This window comes from Brachyhypopomus gauderio, unplaced genomic scaffold (genome assembly GCF_052324685.1).
Source record: "Brachyhypopomus gauderio isolate BG-103 unplaced genomic scaffold, BGAUD_0.2 sc66, whole genome shotgun sequence".
Classification (NCBI taxonomy): Eukaryota; Metazoa; Chordata; class Actinopteri; order Gymnotiformes; family Hypopomidae; genus Brachyhypopomus; species Brachyhypopomus gauderio.
The window spans coordinates 810,001-827,500 of record NW_027506887.1 but is presented as its reverse complement, the minus strand read 5'-3'; the positions used below and the strand labels follow the sequence as shown (position 1 = coordinate 827,500).

At 46.0% G+C, this 17,500-nt stretch overlaps 3 protein-coding genes across 6 annotated transcripts in view; all 3 read right to left on the bottom strand.

The window, feature by feature from the left end:
* Positions 1-1,317, bottom strand: part of tafa4b (TAFA chemokine like family member 4b) — a 40,637-nt gene extending 39,320 nt beyond the window's left edge. The window contains exon 1 of the mRNA XM_076989214.1: positions 835-1,317. The gene's annotated coding sequence lies outside the window, so the exon portion shown is untranslated. The remainder of the gene's footprint in view (positions 1-834) is intronic.
* Positions 1,318-5,207: 3,890 nt separating this feature from the next.
* On the bottom strand, positions 5,208-14,557 carry eogt (EGF domain-specific O-linked N-acetylglucosamine (GlcNAc) transferase). Of its 3 annotated transcripts, none has more exons than XM_076989241.1 (16): positions 14,497-14,557; positions 13,315-13,562; positions 12,913-13,013; positions 12,509-12,617; positions 12,080-12,174; positions 11,736-11,840; positions 11,115-11,221; positions 10,814-10,917; positions 10,166-10,258; positions 9,920-9,991; positions 9,352-9,438; positions 8,262-8,330; positions 7,491-7,552; positions 7,213-7,332; positions 6,748-6,850; positions 5,208-6,396 (listed from the first exon to the last, which is right to left on the bottom strand). In XM_076989241.1, exons 2-16 carry the CDS (start codon positions 13,504-13,506, stop codon positions 6,250-6,252), a joined length of 1,566 nt encoding a protein of 521 aa, XP_076845356.1. In that variant the 5' UTR covers positions 13,507-13,562; positions 14,497-14,557; the 3' UTR covers positions 5,208-6,249. The 3 variants fall into 3 exon arrangements, with proteins under 3 accessions (XP_076845356.1, XP_076845354.1, XP_076845355.1); XM_076989239.1 differs by lacking the exon at positions 14,497-14,557 and adding an exon at positions 13,735-14,233; XM_076989240.1 differs by lacking the exon at positions 14,497-14,557 and having other exon boundaries at positions 13,315-13,688.
* A 110-nt stretch (positions 14,558-14,667) lies between these two features.
* tmf1 (TATA element modulatory factor 1) overlaps positions 14,668-17,500 on the bottom strand; it is a 12,455-nt gene continuing 9,622 nt past the window's right edge. The window contains exons 13-17 of one of the 2 annotated variants that reach the window (XM_076989238.1): positions 17,432-17,500; positions 17,138-17,260; positions 16,302-16,454; positions 15,861-15,986; positions 14,668-15,733 (exon numbers count right to left, since the gene is read on the bottom strand). The exon at positions 17,432-17,500 is cut by the window's right edge and continues 24 nt beyond it. In XM_076989238.1, the coding sequence (XP_076845353.1) occupies positions 15,593-15,733; positions 15,861-15,986; positions 16,302-16,454; positions 17,138-17,260; positions 17,432-17,500 (612 nt within the window). In that variant the 3' untranslated portion in view covers positions 14,668-15,592. Of the gene's footprint in view, positions 15,734-15,860; positions 15,987-16,301; positions 16,458-17,137; positions 17,261-17,431 lie in introns of both variants that reach the window. The other variant, XM_076989237.1, reaches the window with a different exon arrangement.

Below are 17,500 nucleotides of genomic sequence, written 5' to 3'. Positions count from 1 at the left end.
GACAAAGGCCACAAGGGAGAAAGTAAATAAGTATGTGCGTGTGAGAGCGAGCGAGCAAAAGAGAGACACGGAAGACGGGATTAGTCCTCATTACAATTTTTTTCATGTTTTTAAAAGGCTTGGTGGAGACATTAGTCAAAGTCTAAAACGTACACTTCAGGGATAAATGAACACTGACCAGCATTAGTGACTAAAGACCGCAGTCTGCACGGTCCAGTCGCGCGGTCCGCCAGTACGTTTTCGCTCCAGCCCCGAGACTCCGACTGAGATCCAAGCGAAAGCGCCGTGAAAAGCGCCAGATCAGCGGATCAGCCTAGCGGATCACTCAATAGACACGAGGAACCTCCAAACGGGCAACGTCGCTTTGCTCAATCCGCAGAGTGCACCGCATCAATCACCCCTCGGTCTTTCACGCACTCACTCATTTCCCTCGTTTTGTTTGGGCTTCCTGTGATTTTAAGGTTCATTTGTAGACTCCCGACCCACTCCGGGAACTACCCGGCTGCGACAGAGGGTCAAAGAGACCAGACGCCCGTAAAACAGGATATTCATCAAGGAAAACAGAGAGATATGTTTCGTGTTGTACACCCACGCGTTGTATATCCACACGTTAGTTTTGCGGTAAACAATCACCGCGTTGCTGTTGTCGGATGTTTATTCCCACTCACGGTACTGTAGTCCTACTGCTGAAAGTTTCACACTCGCCTCGCAATGATCTATATTTAACAAAGACTGCGCAGATACCAGAACCTAGTGTCAAACATACCTAATACGAGGAATAGGCAGCGCATAAATCAATGCTAACACTAAAGATTTTTAAAATCTTGGACTTACCGGTATCTATTGTAGTATGTGCATTGCTTCTTGTTTGCCTGGGGAAATTGACGGGTTCCACGGAGCAGCTGTGTGAGTTAGCCTACTTTCTCCTCATCCCGTCGAACCTGACTTCCCACAGCGGGTCAAACGCGAGGGCCGTCTGTCTATCTCACGGACCCAGAACGGCAAACACGGAGCAGAGACGATGGCACCAAGCCGATGCGCATTCTGGTCCCCTCGAGTTCACAAATACATTTTCTCGACCTTTTATTCAGAATTTAACCGCTGGCAATCACTTAAAAAATAAAAATGCGAGGGGCAAAGAAGAAATAGAAAAATATCTTCACCGTTACAAATTTCGGGAACGCATTAAATCCATACAGGAAAAAGGCTATTGTCTTGTAATGTTCGAGACTTTTTTTGTTAACGAGTTATTATTACTTGCGCTCGCGCAGCCCCCGTCACTCCGGGCCCGTGACCGCCTTGTGTGTGAGTGATGGGGAGGTCTGAGATAACCGCTGCGCCTGGCGCACTCCTCCCAAGCCGCCGTGATCAATTTGACAAGAGAATTGCGAACTTGCCTTGCTTATTCTGTGCACGTGCGTCGGCTGCACCCGCCCCACTTGCAATTTTTCAAGTAGCCACGCTCACTGATGTCATAGTTCACGAGAACTGAAGCAAGGGGCATCGTTGTACAAAAAGCTGGCGGATAGGAGGGGGTCCATTTTAAAGTCGTTTGTGTTTGTCAGTCAGAATGACACTTCTGTTGTAGCCATCTCTCAGAGTAATGGAGTTTTAACCATTGGCTCGAACTGAAAAGCTCTCAATTGGAGATCGATTTAGTCGATCTCATTTAGACTTACATTCCGGGTTCCAAGTTGGACACGATGATACATTTCTGTCATGTTACAAATGATGGTATCGATATCCAATCACCCCTCGAATGAGTTCTGAAGGGTATTCCATCATATATATCAATTTCAGATCACAAAAATAGTTAGCGCTTGACACTGATTGCAGAGTCAGTCTCAGGGTCTATCCTGAGCATTTAGACCGGGCTACCATTAATCACTTTGGAATTCGAGGCGTTGGTGAGATTCCTTTCCCTTCTTCACTGGCAGCGTAAAGAAACCGGAGGGGGGTCGTCTCACACGAGAGGCAGCCCGAGCGGTCTACAAGTGGCCACAGAGGGTCTGGGTGAATATAACGTTTTTAATACGCTGACAGAATTGACAGCCCTGAGAGGCTCTCGTGCAGTATGAGAGATGGGCTTTTCGGAATTATTCTTAAAGTTTACCATCACGATTAGGCTGTCGGTACGCATCTTGTAGGAGTTTATGTTACATTAATGTCGAGCAGGAAAATATTCTAAGCATGAAATGTTATAATAAATAAAATACAACTAATAAGGATATTTGAAAGCAGATAAACAATGTAAACCATTAAGAAAGGTACTATCAGACATTTTAAATTTTCATTTGTACTTTTTGTGCATTCAGTATCCCAGTAGTATTCATCTTCACGAATAAATATGTTCTTCAGCTCAGACGTGTAGGCATACATTATAACATTTTAAGCACAAACAACACTGTGACGTTCCACTATACGTAGACCACTTGTGTTCGTGGCACGCAGGCAATGCGCTGGCCAATTGCACTTATTATCCGCGACGTATCGAGTTATATCGCATCTTGCGATGCAATGCGCAAAATATTCAGATCTGACCGACAGGAGGGGGGTGCAAAGGCAGGAGAATAATACGTTGTTAGGGTGTAAATGCTTCAGCTATGGAGCTAGGTGCCTACAGACGTCCTAGGCACGCAAATGCCATATGCGCATTCCAGTTATTCGCAAGAAAGAAGTCAGCAATGACCATTGGGCCTGCACGAGTCATTTTAGCGTGGCACGCGTTTGTACTCTAGTTCTTCCGTCCTCATGACAACCAACTCAAGCTAAGGTCATTTCAGGACCATGGACAGCCATCATTTACTAAACCCGCGTGAACTTGTGAAATAAACAGGTATACTGTGCACGTAAATAAATACGTCAAGGTGCAATAAAGGGTGTTCTCTATTATAAACTCAATACTGCATTATTCACTTCGGTACGCATGAAGACGTGCAACGGTACGACACAATTATATGGCACTTAACTGTACGCGCATGTTAAGATATACGCTAGTAAAGACGTATGAAGTACGTTAAATTGCTGAAAGTGGATAATTCGAGGAAAGGGCAAAAGGAGTCTTGTGTGGCCTGCTGAAGAGCGTGCGTTATAGGATCCCCGCGGAGACTACTCCCCTCTCGCGCTGTGTTCTCTAAGGGGGAGCATTATGGAAATATGTAGTCATAACTTGAGGAATATTTCTTCCAACTCAATCAATATTTCCACATTTATCCCCTGAAAGAGAATGTTTTCTTGCTTTGTCGGACGCCTGGAGACGCGGGTCTGTAAGCTGAGCCGTCGCTAAATTTATGTCTGTTCGGTGGTGAGAAATGTTTGCTTTATAAAATGAATTAGATTAGGCGTTGATACACACAGAATAATGGATATTACACACAATGACGAATAGAAAACGCAGAAGATGAGGAGGATAGATGATGCAAAACAAAATCTAATCCGGATTGTGGCCTGGCAGATGAGAATGGCGCGTGAACGATGCGTTTTAGATCATCGCACATCAGCCCGTGGTGCGCCTTCCGAAAATTCATTTATTCGAATATTGACATACCGGGAAAATGAATAAAAGTGTTGGAGCCTCACTGAATAGCCCAGCCTCGCCTAGACTAAGTACGTTAAACCAGAGAAAAATTGGCATGCGTTTTTGACTGATTTTGGCAATAAGGGAAGAGAGTCTTTATTAAATTTTACATTGCAAAACAGTGTAATCATAATGCCTCTTCTCCACGCCTGCTTGAGGTACATTTCTATCACCGGAAATGCTGATTTACATGATTTTCTGCGCAGCACATCAAGAGTTTCAGAAGCAACATCGTTTCGCCTTGTTTCCTCCAGCAAAACTGGCCATGAGTGAAGGGTGTGAAGTAATTCCACTCTTCCCATTATTCTGTCATGCAATTATGTTTTAAAACACGACAAAATAAGAGATAAGGTCGCCCGCGCATGAAGTTCTAAAGAGAAGAGCACTGAGTTTATTAGCGGTCATCAGACGGCAGTACGACAGATCAGGCTGCAAGACTGATACCGATCACAGACAATACTGCGCGAGACGAACAGAAACTACCTGGCTGTTGTTGGGGCCAAAAATGAACCGCCTGTGCGGACAAGCAAATAACCTTATGTCGTTTTTTGGTAATCATAATACCAGGACGAAACTATATTGTATATATGTAATAATATTAGGGTACAGACGAGAGAAACAGGGGGAGATAGACATGTATTAATCCATAATTTGTTATTCAAATGATCGAATCTAGAGATACACATATAAATGGCCCTCTCCAAAGTCCACATCCGCAAATTCAGTGCACTTTTCCACACAACCAGTATTTTTACCTTGCGTTTCAAGGTCCTTGGGAGAAACGATTTGTTTAAGTCTCAGCTACTCGGAGGACAGTGGCAAAAAACCCTTCATATAGTTCAAACTGCAGGGATCTCTACTCTGGCACGAAGTTGACCATAGCCATCTGCGGTGTTCTACCGCCATCTAGTGGCAAATACATGTCAAATACAAAAGGTGTGGTTCTGGCAAGTTTTAAGGTCATGTAGATTAATGACGGTAAAAAGATTTAGCAGCGACCAGCTATAATAAAAAGCACCGAAAGCAATGTGATACCAAATAGCACCTGCAATAGGACTACGGGTAATTGCACTTTTAGAACACCGTCCTCGAAATAGGGGATGTATTCTGCCATGAGTTTGATGAATTATTGTATATGGACAAATCTACAAACATGTTGAAATAACAGGACCAGACACATAGGGTTCATAAATTATTTCATTTCCAAAACACAAAAATATTTATACACAAAAAATAACTCATACACTGATACACATACAAATTACATTCTTTAAAAGTCTCTCTACTCCTTTATCTACCTTGGAAAGACACGTACTGATGATACTAACCTCATCATCGATCCTCTGCAGTAATGTTAAGACAACATGCATTGCTCCAAACCACTCGAAATACTGAGAAAATAAATACTATAAAGTATATTTTTTAAACAGAGAAGTCATGCCACATCTATTCACGAGTCAGTGTGAACGCCAGTGTATACCTGAGATCACTTGAACTGTGCCCCAGAAACAAATGTATCAAAATTACAGTTGCAAAACACATTCATGATTGGGACAGGACACACACGTGCGCGCGCACACACACACACATGCGCATACAGATCCATGTGCCACTGACCCCCCCCCCCCCCCCCCCCCCCCACTACATTGCTCTCATTCTTATTCATTCACTTTTCTCAAAGAAATGATCACCAAATGATCACAACTCATCATGTGAATCAGTAAAACTAATCAAAGGAATGCAGACAGGGCACCTGCTAATGCCTGTCCGTTCCCTCAAACACAAATCAGCAAACCTGCCTGCCAGGTCTAGGATATTTCTACCACTGCCATGGGGCACTTCTGGGTAGATGAGACTACTTTATGTGGGACATTCACCATTTAAAGGGGCATACTAGATTTATTTTGTATCAGCTTTAATTAAAGCACAAAACTAGTCTCAGATCAACACCCTTCAATGAGCTGGCGTACAGGACATACACCCTCGCAGCAGAGACTGACTGACTTTCTAATGGATCAGGACACTATCACTTTAACTTCAAGTTATGATCAGTGCCTCATTTCAAAGTAGAAACAGTGGGTCAGATCTCTCCTCGTCTCCACACAGATTGTAATACAAAAAAAGTAGATGGCCACTAAATAAAGCTCTATTCAGAGTTTAAACGTGCTGTATATTAATAAACACATCAGACTTGAACCATATATCAAATGTTAACTGAAATCACGATTCCGGCAGCTGCAACTTCATATCGCTGGGGACCAAAATATATCGGTGTTATCAGAAACACAATTATTAATGAAAATTATTAGTGGAAATGATTAGTGGAAATTTAAGCACCACATTGATGAAACCTGGACCACATGAGGTGTTTCCAATGACAGTCAAGCGAGCATCTTACCACTGTGTAATGTGTAAACACACTACACACAGCCTGCAAGTTTACAAGCTGCCCTGCAGGTAGTGGAACAGGTACAGGTACACTAAAGCCTGAGCACGTGGACGTATATCCAGATCTGAGCCTCTTGTGCTTGGATAATCTGGGACGCTGCTTTTCTCCATAAAACAGTATATCTACACATAAAAACTCACTCAAGATTAGCACTCTAGGAACTCAAAGCACATTTCGCTGCCTGTGTTTGCATCCAAGTGTGTGTGTGTGTGTGTATTCCAAGTTAGAGCTCATCACGAGCACGTCTGGACCGCCAGGCCCTGTGGTGCATCACATGATGCGCCGCCAGCATGACCAGGCGCACAAACTCTTCCGGGTCAAAGGTGTAGTTGGTGAATTTGGGGTGCTCTCCCAGTGTCGGGTGGTGTCCCTGGAACAGAGTGCAGATTCTATTACAAACCTGACATCACAAGCTAATGAAATTACAAAAGTTCAAGTCCTGAATTAGCACCATGGGCGTTTGTGTAGAGTTTGAAATTGCATTTCTTTAATTGCATTTTATGGTAGCACTTTTCAAATGAAAAAGGATCACTGGAAATTTGAAGGACAGCAACTATAAAGGCAAACGATTCACATGGTGGTGTGTTAGTGGATGTGGAAGTGTGTTTAACCAGCGAGAACATCCGGTTCATAAGACACATGAATGTCTAGTTGTTCTCTCCTGCTTGCTTCATATTTGATCTTCAGGTAAAAGAGTGTGTGTGTGTGTGTGTGTATGTACCTTGTCCTGAGGGAACACTTTGTCTGCTCTCTGCCAGGTCAGGTAGTGGACGCCCCTCAGCCGTGCCAGATCACGGTAGCAGCTCTCATCCTGACAGTTGTAGCTACAGAGATAAAGAGGTACAAGTTTACATCAGCAAACACCCACCGCACCAAAGAACATGAGACAGTGTCCACAACAGCAGTCTACACCCAACACCATCTGCAGTAGCAATGATGACTACATGGTGTAAAAGATAAGATTCACACCCACACACACACTGAGGGTGAACAGACCTTCAGAAGGGCTGCAAGATGAGATACTGGACTGAAATTTAACAAACCACACACACACACACACACACACACACACACACACACACACACACACACACACACACACACACACACACACACACACACACACACACACACACACACACACACACACACACACACACAGACAAACACACAGTCAGTCACATACAGCTCAAATATGACAGCCCAGTCTGGAAGGAAGAGCAGGTGAGTGAGACCGGCGCCATGTATCCCGATGAAGATGTCTGAGTTATGGGTCACCCTGATCTGCTCCAGGAATGGCATATCCCTGGAAGACACACACACACACACACACACACACACACGCGCGCACAGACACACAATGCTGTCAGTCAGCAGCAGGATCGGTGTCAGCCCTGGGTCTCACTGCTCCACACACAGAAGGATAGGGGCTCTGATGAAGAGCATGAAGACTCTGTCACTCACTTGTACTTGTAATCCACCAGCTTGACCTCAAATAAAGCCACGGTCTTCAGGGCGTTTATGAGCTGCACACACACACACACACACACACACACACACACACACACACACACACACACACACACACACACACACACAGTAGGGGCTCAGTAAGTGATTAATGAGAGCTGACTCCTGTATGGACAGCAGCCAAACTAAATCAGGACCTTTTACCAAGCAGAAGTCTGTTGGAGATAAAGAGCAGAAACGTGCAGTTAACGAAGCGGAGTGATAAATCAATGAAGGAGAGGAGAGGGGAGGAGAGGAGGGGAGGAGATGAGAGGATAGAATAAGGGAGGAAAGGGGAACAGAGGAGGAGAGGGGAGGAGATGGGAGAGGGGAGGATAGAAGAGGTGAGGGGAGGGGAGGGTAGAAGATGGGAGGAGAGGGGAAGAGGGAGGATAGAAGAGGGGTGGGGGGAGAGGGAAGAGGGGAGGAGGCGAGGAGGCGAGGAGAGGAGGAGAGGACAGAAGAGAGGAGGAGAGGGTAGAAGAGGGGAGGAGAGGGTAGAAGAGGGGAGGAGGCGAGGAGAGGAGGAGAGGGTAGAAGAGAGGAGGAGAGGGTAGAAGAGGGGAGGAGAGGGTAGAAGAGGGGAGGAGGCGAGGAGAGGAGGAGAGGGTAGAAGAGAGGAGGAGAGGGTAGAAGAGGGGAGGAGAGGGTAGAAGAGGGGAGGAGGCGAGGAGAGGAGGAGAGGAGGCGAGGACAGTGCTGAAGATGCAAGGGCTGTACACCCACCTCCTGCTGGTTCAGAATCCTGCGGTATTCAGTGCTCCGAGACAAGAGTGTGACCCGGATTCGGCCCTCCTGAAACGTGGAGCACAAGGTGAGGAAGATGAGGAAGGTGAGGAAGAAGACTCGCTCATCAGTGTTTAACATCTAGAAGCAGGGCTGTGCTTTCTGTGCCTTGGGTTGGTTTCATCCCAGCCCGTTTCAGGTGATTCTGTCTTTAAAGCACTGAGTGCACTTGGCTGCATTTGCTTTGTTTTAAAATGATCTAGTTACCTTAGATATCTTGGTTACATAGCTAACTTATCTAGCCTATTCACATAAATTATAATAAATATGTCCCTCTCAATTATACTAAATGTCAAATGTACTAGTTATTTAACAATAGACAATAACTTAAGCAAAATGTCACTGTGCACTTTCACTATTTTGACTCTTGATAACTGATGGCATGTCTCTCTGTAGTTTGCCACTACAGGAGGTGGGCCTGAGAGAGGAGAGGAGAGCGATGCCTTGTGCCTTATACAGCACTGCCATCTAGTGACCGGCTCGGATCGATGCGTATAAACGTAGTTTAAATTACAACTAAACATTTCTTTTTGTGAACTTAATTTCACAATCAGTTTGCAGACAGTATATATGTTATGTTGATGCTGAAAAATAGATATATGCATGTGTGTGTATGTGTGTGAGACTGTCAGACTGTGATGACCGAAGCAAATGGTAAAGCAGGAAACGTGTACATGGGTATGCACACACACACACACACACACACACACACACACACACACACACACACACACCTAACAATATATGTTTAAACCAGCTGTTGTGGAAACTAAAATAGCACATGGTAGGAAAAACAGCTTGTTTTAAGATGTTTTCAATTTTAAATGGCAGCACAGATGGGTTTGTGCATTTGAGTGTGTGTGTGCACATGTGTGTATGCATGTGTGTGTGCACGCGTGTGTGTGTGCGTGTGTAAGTGTGAAACTCAGATATTAGGCCAGAATCTCTTCCTGTCAGGACTGGTTGTCAACCTTTTATACTTTTCATTATTGTATATGGGTATAGACATGAGAGTGCATGTGTGTGTTACCTTGGGTCCCTCCTGTGGAATGTTGAGACGATGAAGGACATGTTGTGAGAATGCCCTGAACATCCCCTCACTCTGACAGTGTGAAATCTGTCAAACACACACACACACACACACACACACACACACACACACACACACACACACACACACACGTCCGTGTAATCTCTTCTCATGCTCATTTCAGACGGATAACCCGTAAGTCATTTGGAGATGTACGAGATGCCCTCAGTCATGAATATCAAGATGGCTTTGGCGACACGGGACAGACACGTGGGCACGTGTCACGTGCAATAGGGCGATCCCGGCTCCACCCACCATGGCAGAGCTCATCGTCATCTCACGCTGTGCTCAGCGGTGTAGCGGAGAGCTCCCCACGCATCAGGCAGAGCGAGAGGTGGATCTGAAAGCCGCCCGCGCGTGAGCAGGCCGCACCCTTAGAAGTTCAGAATCTTGTGACATCAAGAGGAGGAGAGATTGGTTTCTCCCCACCCCACCCCCACCCCCACCCAAGGACAAGGCTTTGAAGTCTCATGCTGTCTTGCTCTGAATGGCCCCTCCCGCTGCTCACCAGGGGGGTGTTGTAGAAGAGGCCGTATCTCATTCTCGGCAGCAGGGAGAAAAACGCGTCCCTGAAACACACCTGCACAAAACACAATCCAGACACATCACAATTAGGGCCTCTTCAGTCATCACTGTAACCAAGACATTTTCCTTAGTGATATAAAGTATATATTAGTGATGTAAAGTATAAAGTGGATAGCCAAGACAGACAGACACTTTGCTAAGTCAAATGTATCGCATGATATGTGTTCACCCTGTTCGAGTCGTAGGTCTTGAGGTGAATGATGTCGTGATCCGAGAAGGCACGCCAGGTTTCGCTGAACAGGTCTCCGTATCCATACGTACTCTGAAATACAGCGGTACCTGGGTTAGTTGCTCCGCTACTACAGCAGGACGGGAGCAGGTTAGCTTCATCCTCGTGTGGTGCAAATTCTGCACTGATTAGTTCTGTCCACTCACCTCAGCACACAAATCTGAGCACTGTTGGATCGTTGAATAACTACTGTTCCGTAATGTTTGTGGCAGCAAATGACATTCTGCTGGTTCTGTTCGTTTCAGTCATTCAGACTCATGGCCGTATTAGATTAAAGCTTCCCTCAAGCTATTTGAGCGTTCATTCTTCCCCTCTTCCTATGCCAGGAAGCCCAGAACCGAGAGAGGCGGCCCAGATAAGAGATCTCCATAAATCACTGTGATTTTAGCGCCATAAGGCCCCCCTTCCCCACAAGCAAAAAAAGATCTCAGATAGAACATTGTGTGTGACTGTGTGTGCGGAGTGTGTCTGTCTCTCACTCCTCAGTATGCCATTTTGAGTGTGTCTTTTTGTGTTTATATGAGCATGCATGTGCATGTGTGTGTGTGTGTGTGTGTGTGTGTGTGTGTGTGTGTGTGTGTAGAATACCGTGTCCCACATGACGATATTGATGTCTCTGCTGAAGGAGTTGTTGAGATGCTGGGAGATATAGAGGTTGACAAAGTCACAGAAGTGATGGTACATGTTCACTCCTAAAAACAAAGTCAAGAAACACTCAAGGACACTCATCTGACTACACAGTGGCATGACTGGATCTAAATCTTTAAGGGAAAAAATATACTTTCACACAGGCACTTAAATATTCTGCCTTTTAATGTTCATGAGAAGAAAACAAAACAACATAATTTTAGCACTCCAGGACAGTGTCATGGCAACAAGCCTGGCCCACCTGCGTCTAGCTTCATGAAGACTGTAGGTCTCTCGATGATGATGTCACAATGACCATAATCTTCAGGGTGGAAGTGAAGCTCGTTGTATGTCTGCAGCTCAGCAAACCTGGGGTTAAACCAGACCTGCTTTAAAACCTGGGCTTAAACCAGACTTGCTTTAAAACCTGGGCTTAAAAAAGACCTGCTTTAAAACCTGGGCTTAAAAAAGACCTGCTTTAAAACTTGGGGTTAACACAGACCAGCTTAGCACTATAGTTTATCCACACCCACACACCCTCCACACCTCACACCTGGTCAAAAGGTTCTCAAGCCACACCTTTCTTTTCTTGTTAAAATGTTAGTCATGCCAATGAATTTAGGCTTTGCACAGTGTTAGAAGCCACATGAGTGGCCGTACTCTGACACCACAGGAGGTTCTAGATACCATAGATAGTTCATATAAAAAACAGAATTAAACAAGTTCTACTTGTAGTCTCGCCAGATATCTATATTGAAACCATTATCTGTTCTAAAGTTGCTTTGTAACTTGGCACTAGGGTTAATGTGGGTTTGAGTAGCCAGCCTCTAGAAGACATGCTGTAAAGATGGAAGTGACTCAGTCTGGACTGTGTCCCACCAACCAGGACTGCAGGGGGCTCTTATGTTGCCCCTCCGCCTCCAAAGCCCTGCTGTTCAGTCTGCAGTGACCACCTATCTCACCCTTCTGCAGGAAGTCCTCCTTATACCTGCAGAGAGAAAGCATGAGAGACAGAAAAATGGATAGAGAAAGAATTTTTATTTTAAAAAGTTTTACTACTATGCTGTAAGCAGCTTATAGCGGGCAGCCCACTGTGAGAGCTGAATGGAACTATGACCTCAGGATGGCGGGAGAGCAAAGATAAACAAATAGACAAACACAAACAAACAAACCTCTCAAAGCCAGCATATTCACACAGTGCATTTCTTATTGGTCAGGGGCACTGACCTCTCGTGACCCCTGCGGGGGTTCCGTAGGTCCAGGTACAGGCCTGTAGCTCTGCAGAAACGTAGGTGGTTGGTGCATTTCAGCGAAGAGTCACCCTTAGTATTGGAAAAGATCACAGAAATGTGAGACTCCACCCGACCTCAGCATATAGGGCAGCCGACCTACAGCCGACAAACGGCGGGTATGCGACAGAAAAGCATCTTCAGGGCTGAAAATTGAAGGGCAATCTCAGCGATAAGAGGAGATAAGAGACCACAAAGCTGGAGAGGGGAAACGAGTGAGACAACAGGAGAGAACGTAATGAGAAGATTGAAGAGGACAGGTGGACAGGGAAGGAAGGGAGATAGATGGAGAGAGAGATAAATGGAGAGATGGAGATAGGTGGACAGATGGACAGCTAGAGAGATGCCAGAGAGGGATGGAGCTCACAGAGTTTAACGGCTGGCAGAAGGTCTTCATCTCATTCAGCCGCTCTTTCACATAGCCGAAGTCAGCCTGCCTCCAGAAGAGCTCCTGTGCTGCCTTCAGTGACCTCACCCTGCCCCCCCCACCCCCCCCACACACACACACACACACACACACAAACACTCAGGGAACGCTCAACTTATACATAAACCTCAACAGTTCCCTTAACAAATAAACAAATGATTAGTTCCCATTAGTTCTCAAAAATGCCTCCAGAATCAAACTGGAGTTGAGACCAGCCCTAACTCCTGCTCTGTGTACATTACAATCAACTTTTACAACACTTAACATTACAGTGTTCATTCGAGTTCCTAAATGGGCTTCATTCTAAATCTGCTTGGTCAACAAGACGTTAGGAGAGAGCTTACCATCCTGAGTCCACGCTGGTGCAGACTGGGTTGCTGAAGCGGTGCTCCGGAGGGCAATTTTTCTCATAACCCCAACAGGACACTTTCTGTTGCAAAGCATCCTAGCACACAGACAACAAAAGATGACGGAGAGGACATAGGCACACTGGGGCAACAGAATAAACCCCCTGAAATAAACCACCTGCCATGTTAGTTCTGCATGTTTGTTGTGGTACAAAAAAAGTTTTTGATACAGTTGTTTAGGGAGCACAGTCTGACATGCGTGTAACTAACATGCAAATAAACGCAGTGGGAAAAGTTCGAATTAAGGGGGTAAAAAAAATCAAGGCGACATGTTTTGCTGTAGCATTAGAGGAAAACCAGTTTAAGAGCAGCTTATACAGCAATAATAACCCGGCTTACTTTAAACGGGCACACCGGGTCCTCTCGGCAGAGCTGGGCGACGCGTGTGTTGCTGTGCAGGAAACAGGCGACGTGCTGGTCAGGCAGCGCGAGACCACTGTAGTTAAAGCGCCTCGCGCTGGAAGGCCCGTCGGTGGTGGCGGTGACCGCAGCGGAGGAGCAAACCGTCAGCAGCGCCAACACCAGCGGCATAGTCCCACAAACGGGCCGTGGGGAAGAGGCGGCTTTGTACAGCGACACTTTCGCACCTCGGAGAGGAAGAGAGAGAGAGAGAAATATGATGAGAAGGAAAATCTGGAGTCTGAGGACTGCGGTGAAGACAAAGAGGTCTAAAGAAAGGCGCACCGTGGGAAAATGCATGTAAACAGATGCAGCTCGCAGATCTCCTAACACAGGAAATATTCGTGACCTTTTTCCTACCATTGTTTGAGCTGGAATATGGGAAACTGACTTCAAAACAGATGGTGCGCGTTGGCGGAGCGAGCGAGAGACGCAGCCGTGCGGGGAGCGTGTGCGCCCGTTCTGCCGCTCTGTTGCTATTGATCACACCGCGAGTTATTCGCATAGAATAGATCACATCAAACATACAGGGGGGGAAACTATTTAGAAACGAGCTGTGAAGAATCATGAGACGTTTGACAAGATGCCATGCTGTTTGGTCAGTTAAGTCTATTCCGGTCCGTCCAAACGTCTAGAACTGCACGACTTCACTAAAGATCACTCCTCTTGCCACTCGGATTAAAGAAAACGAGCGATTGCGGCCCGGCTGAGATTACACTTAAACATGCGTCCCACCATCTCCAAACTTGAGCCTCAAAGGGGCCGGTGCGCAGCGGCTTGTCTTCGTTCACGGGGTTTAAATGATACATATCTGCGATCATTAGTGACTCTCAACTGCGCGGCACCAGACCGTTGAGAAATCGATGGGAATATCAGTGATAAAGAAACAGGACGAATTTGATTTCAATCCCATCGGCTACAGAAACTTGTCTCGTTGCCAAATGTAGTGGCTATCCGGCTGCCCCATCATGCCAACCAGTTATTTGATCTGGTTAAGAACGAGTTTCGCGGTGTCTGAAAGTATAGGGGGAGAAAAGACGCAGGTCTCTTTGGACATTAAACGTTGTTACATTATAGGAATCGCACTAGACATTGTTTACTAATTATTAATGAGTAACTTACCTCTTTTAACAAACTAAACGGGAGTGAAGGAAACAAGTCGCCATAACACCGGAAACAGCCGGCTTGCAATATATTAATAACCATCAGGGGGCGTCGCGTTCCTTAGTTTAGTAAGCACAAGTAATCACATGGTGAAGGTGTGGATTAAGGCAAACATTGTACTGCACCACGTAGTCTATATTTCTTTTTATTTACAGACTTTACACAGAAACTGTCACTAAACTTTAAAAGTCCTTTATCGCATGACAGTTTTGACTGTTCACGCCTACTTTAAGCATGTACACGTGAGTGTGTGTGTGTGTGTGAATGTGCTATGGCGCTGCCCCACAGATAGCGAGGCAGGCGGGTCACCGTTAGCTTTCTAACGCATAAATCTACTGCTTGTGATGAAGTGTTGTACAAGCCCTTAAACAGTGTCACTCCTATAGCTCCACGACAGCTGTAATGCGGGGAATGGCAACACGAAGACTTAAGAACATGTTCCCACCTCAACCAACCTCAATGATCCGAGTATATCCCATTTGATCCCAACACTCGTCAGCATTGCATGGGAAAATATTTTGATAAACCAAGTAAATGTGTTATTACAGCAGAACAAAAGGGAAAAAAATCTTATACCGCTTAGTCGAAAACGGTCAACATTTTCTTCTTTGATTGAGCATAACTGGCTCAGCTGAAACAGTGTGTAATCAGAAGATATTAACATGGTCGTTTTTAAATACTGGACTTTGAAAATTAAAAGTGAGAAACTTCTTAAAGGTGCAGAATTGTGTGTCAAAACTGACAGTTCACCCCTGGCCCCACACTACAAAAAAAGTGTGTCCATTTTAAATCTACTAAGTAGTGTTGTGGAATGTCACATTTATAATGTTAGTTCCCACAACTAAGAATAAAATAATTTGTTAAATACATCAAAGAAAATACAGAGCACAAAGGGGGCACCGTATATATATTTTTTCCCTAGGGAGGAAAGAGGAGTCACACCATAAAGCTTCTGGCCAATGAAAGAAGAGTTTTTCTTTCTACAGTAAATGCACTGATGTCGGTCATCTGTCAACACAACAGCTTGGGCACGTGCATGAGTGTGTGCACGAGTCTATTTCTGATTTTTCAGCAGCTCGTCGATCTGAGTCTTGTACATGTTCTTGACGTCCTCCAGGTCGAGCCGCAGTTCCTCCGCCTCCTCCGCTTTCTCTCCGTACATCTGCAGGATGGTGTTGTGCCTCTGCTCCAGGTCCTGTGGTCATGGGGAGACATTTCAGTCACTCCTAAAGACTTAGCATTCAAACTCATGCCTCTCTCCCTCCCTTGCTTGTACACCCCCAGTGTCATCGTCAAGGTTCAGGGGGTCTGAATGAGCTCACCTTGAGCTGTACTCGAAGTCTGGGGATTTCCTTCACTTTGGTCTCCATCTCCTCGTTCTGATTGGTCAGTCTTACCAGTTCCTCCGCCATCACAGAGCGACTCCTCTCCAGAGCCGAGATCTCCAGCTACAAAGGGCAGAGTCTTGTTACGGACGGTTTGCTGTCACACGGTGGCATAGAGACATTACATAGGGAAACGCAAGCAGCAGAATCACATGCATTACAAAAGCCCGCATCACTGATATCATATTCCCTTCAGAATTGCATGTTATTGCGTTTCTGCACACTTACACACACACTCAAACAACCTTACACACATTCTCAAAGAGAGGTAAATGTCATATTTAACAGAGTAAGAACATTCCATTTACTGGAACTGCAAGTTGTAACAGTAGGAAGCAGCAGGCGTTGGTCACCCACCGCTCGAACCGTGTGGCTCACCTGGAGCTGCGTTATCTCGCCCTCGCGGAGCTTGAGCTGGGCCTGCAGGTTCTCCAGGACGCTGGATCCGCCCCCGAGCCGTGCTGCCTCATACAGGCTACCTGGTCCCAGCGCACCAGCCATGGTGCCCAGCGTGTGTTCCAGAGTGTCATCCTGCTACCCACATGAGAACAGGGAAACTCTACCTCAGCATGGCCGGAGCATACCGAGCTATGGGGGGTCTGACCTTTGTGAAGGGGTTAGACGTGCGTGAGGCTGACCTCTGTGAAGGGGTTAAACGTGTGAGGCTGACCTCTGTGAAGGGGTTAAACGTGCGTGAGGCTGACCTCTGTGAAGGGGTTAAACGTGCGTGAGGCTGACCTCTGTGAAGGGGTTAAACGTGCGTGAGGCTGACCTCTGTGAAGGGGTTAAACGTGCGTGAGGCTGACCTCTGTGAAGGGGTTAAACGTGCGTGAGGCTGACCTCTGTGAAGGGGTTAAACGTGTGTGAGGCTGACCGCTGTGAAGGGGTTTAACGTGCGTGAGGCTGACCTCTGTGAAGGGGTTAAACGTGCGTGAGGCTGACCTCTGTGAAGGGGTTAAACGTGCGTGAGGCTGACCTCTGTGAAGGGGTTAAACGTGTGTGAGGCTGACCTCTGTGAAGGGGTTAAACGTGTGTGAGGCTGACCTCTGTGAAGGGGTTAAACGTGTGTGAGGCTGACCTCTGTGAAGGGGTTAAACGTGTGTGAGGCTGACCTCTGTGAAGGGGTTAAACGTGTGTGTGGCTGACCTCTGTGAAGGGGTTAAATGTGCGTGAGGCTGACCTCTGTGAAGGGGTTAAACGTGTGTGAGGCTGACCTGGGAGAACAGGGAGGTGTTCAGGCCACCAGGCTCTGCCCCGCTGATGGAACTGGAACGAGAGAGGGACGGAGTAGAGGATGCAGGGGCCTCACCCACGGACATGTTTGGAACCTTGCGTTCCTAACACACACACACAAACAGGGTTAGGCTGCTATACACAATGGTAATTTGATAAATAAGTGGATAACTAAGATTATTCAGGTTACTTTGTTCAGACCAAATCACATTTTAGAAGACATTTCTACACAAAATCAAAAAAAAAAAAAAAAAAAGTTTGTCATCATGACAAACCTTTTCCTTTAGGGCCTCTTGGGCGAGGTAACATTTCTTCTTCTCTTGCTCCACCCTCATTTTCTCCAT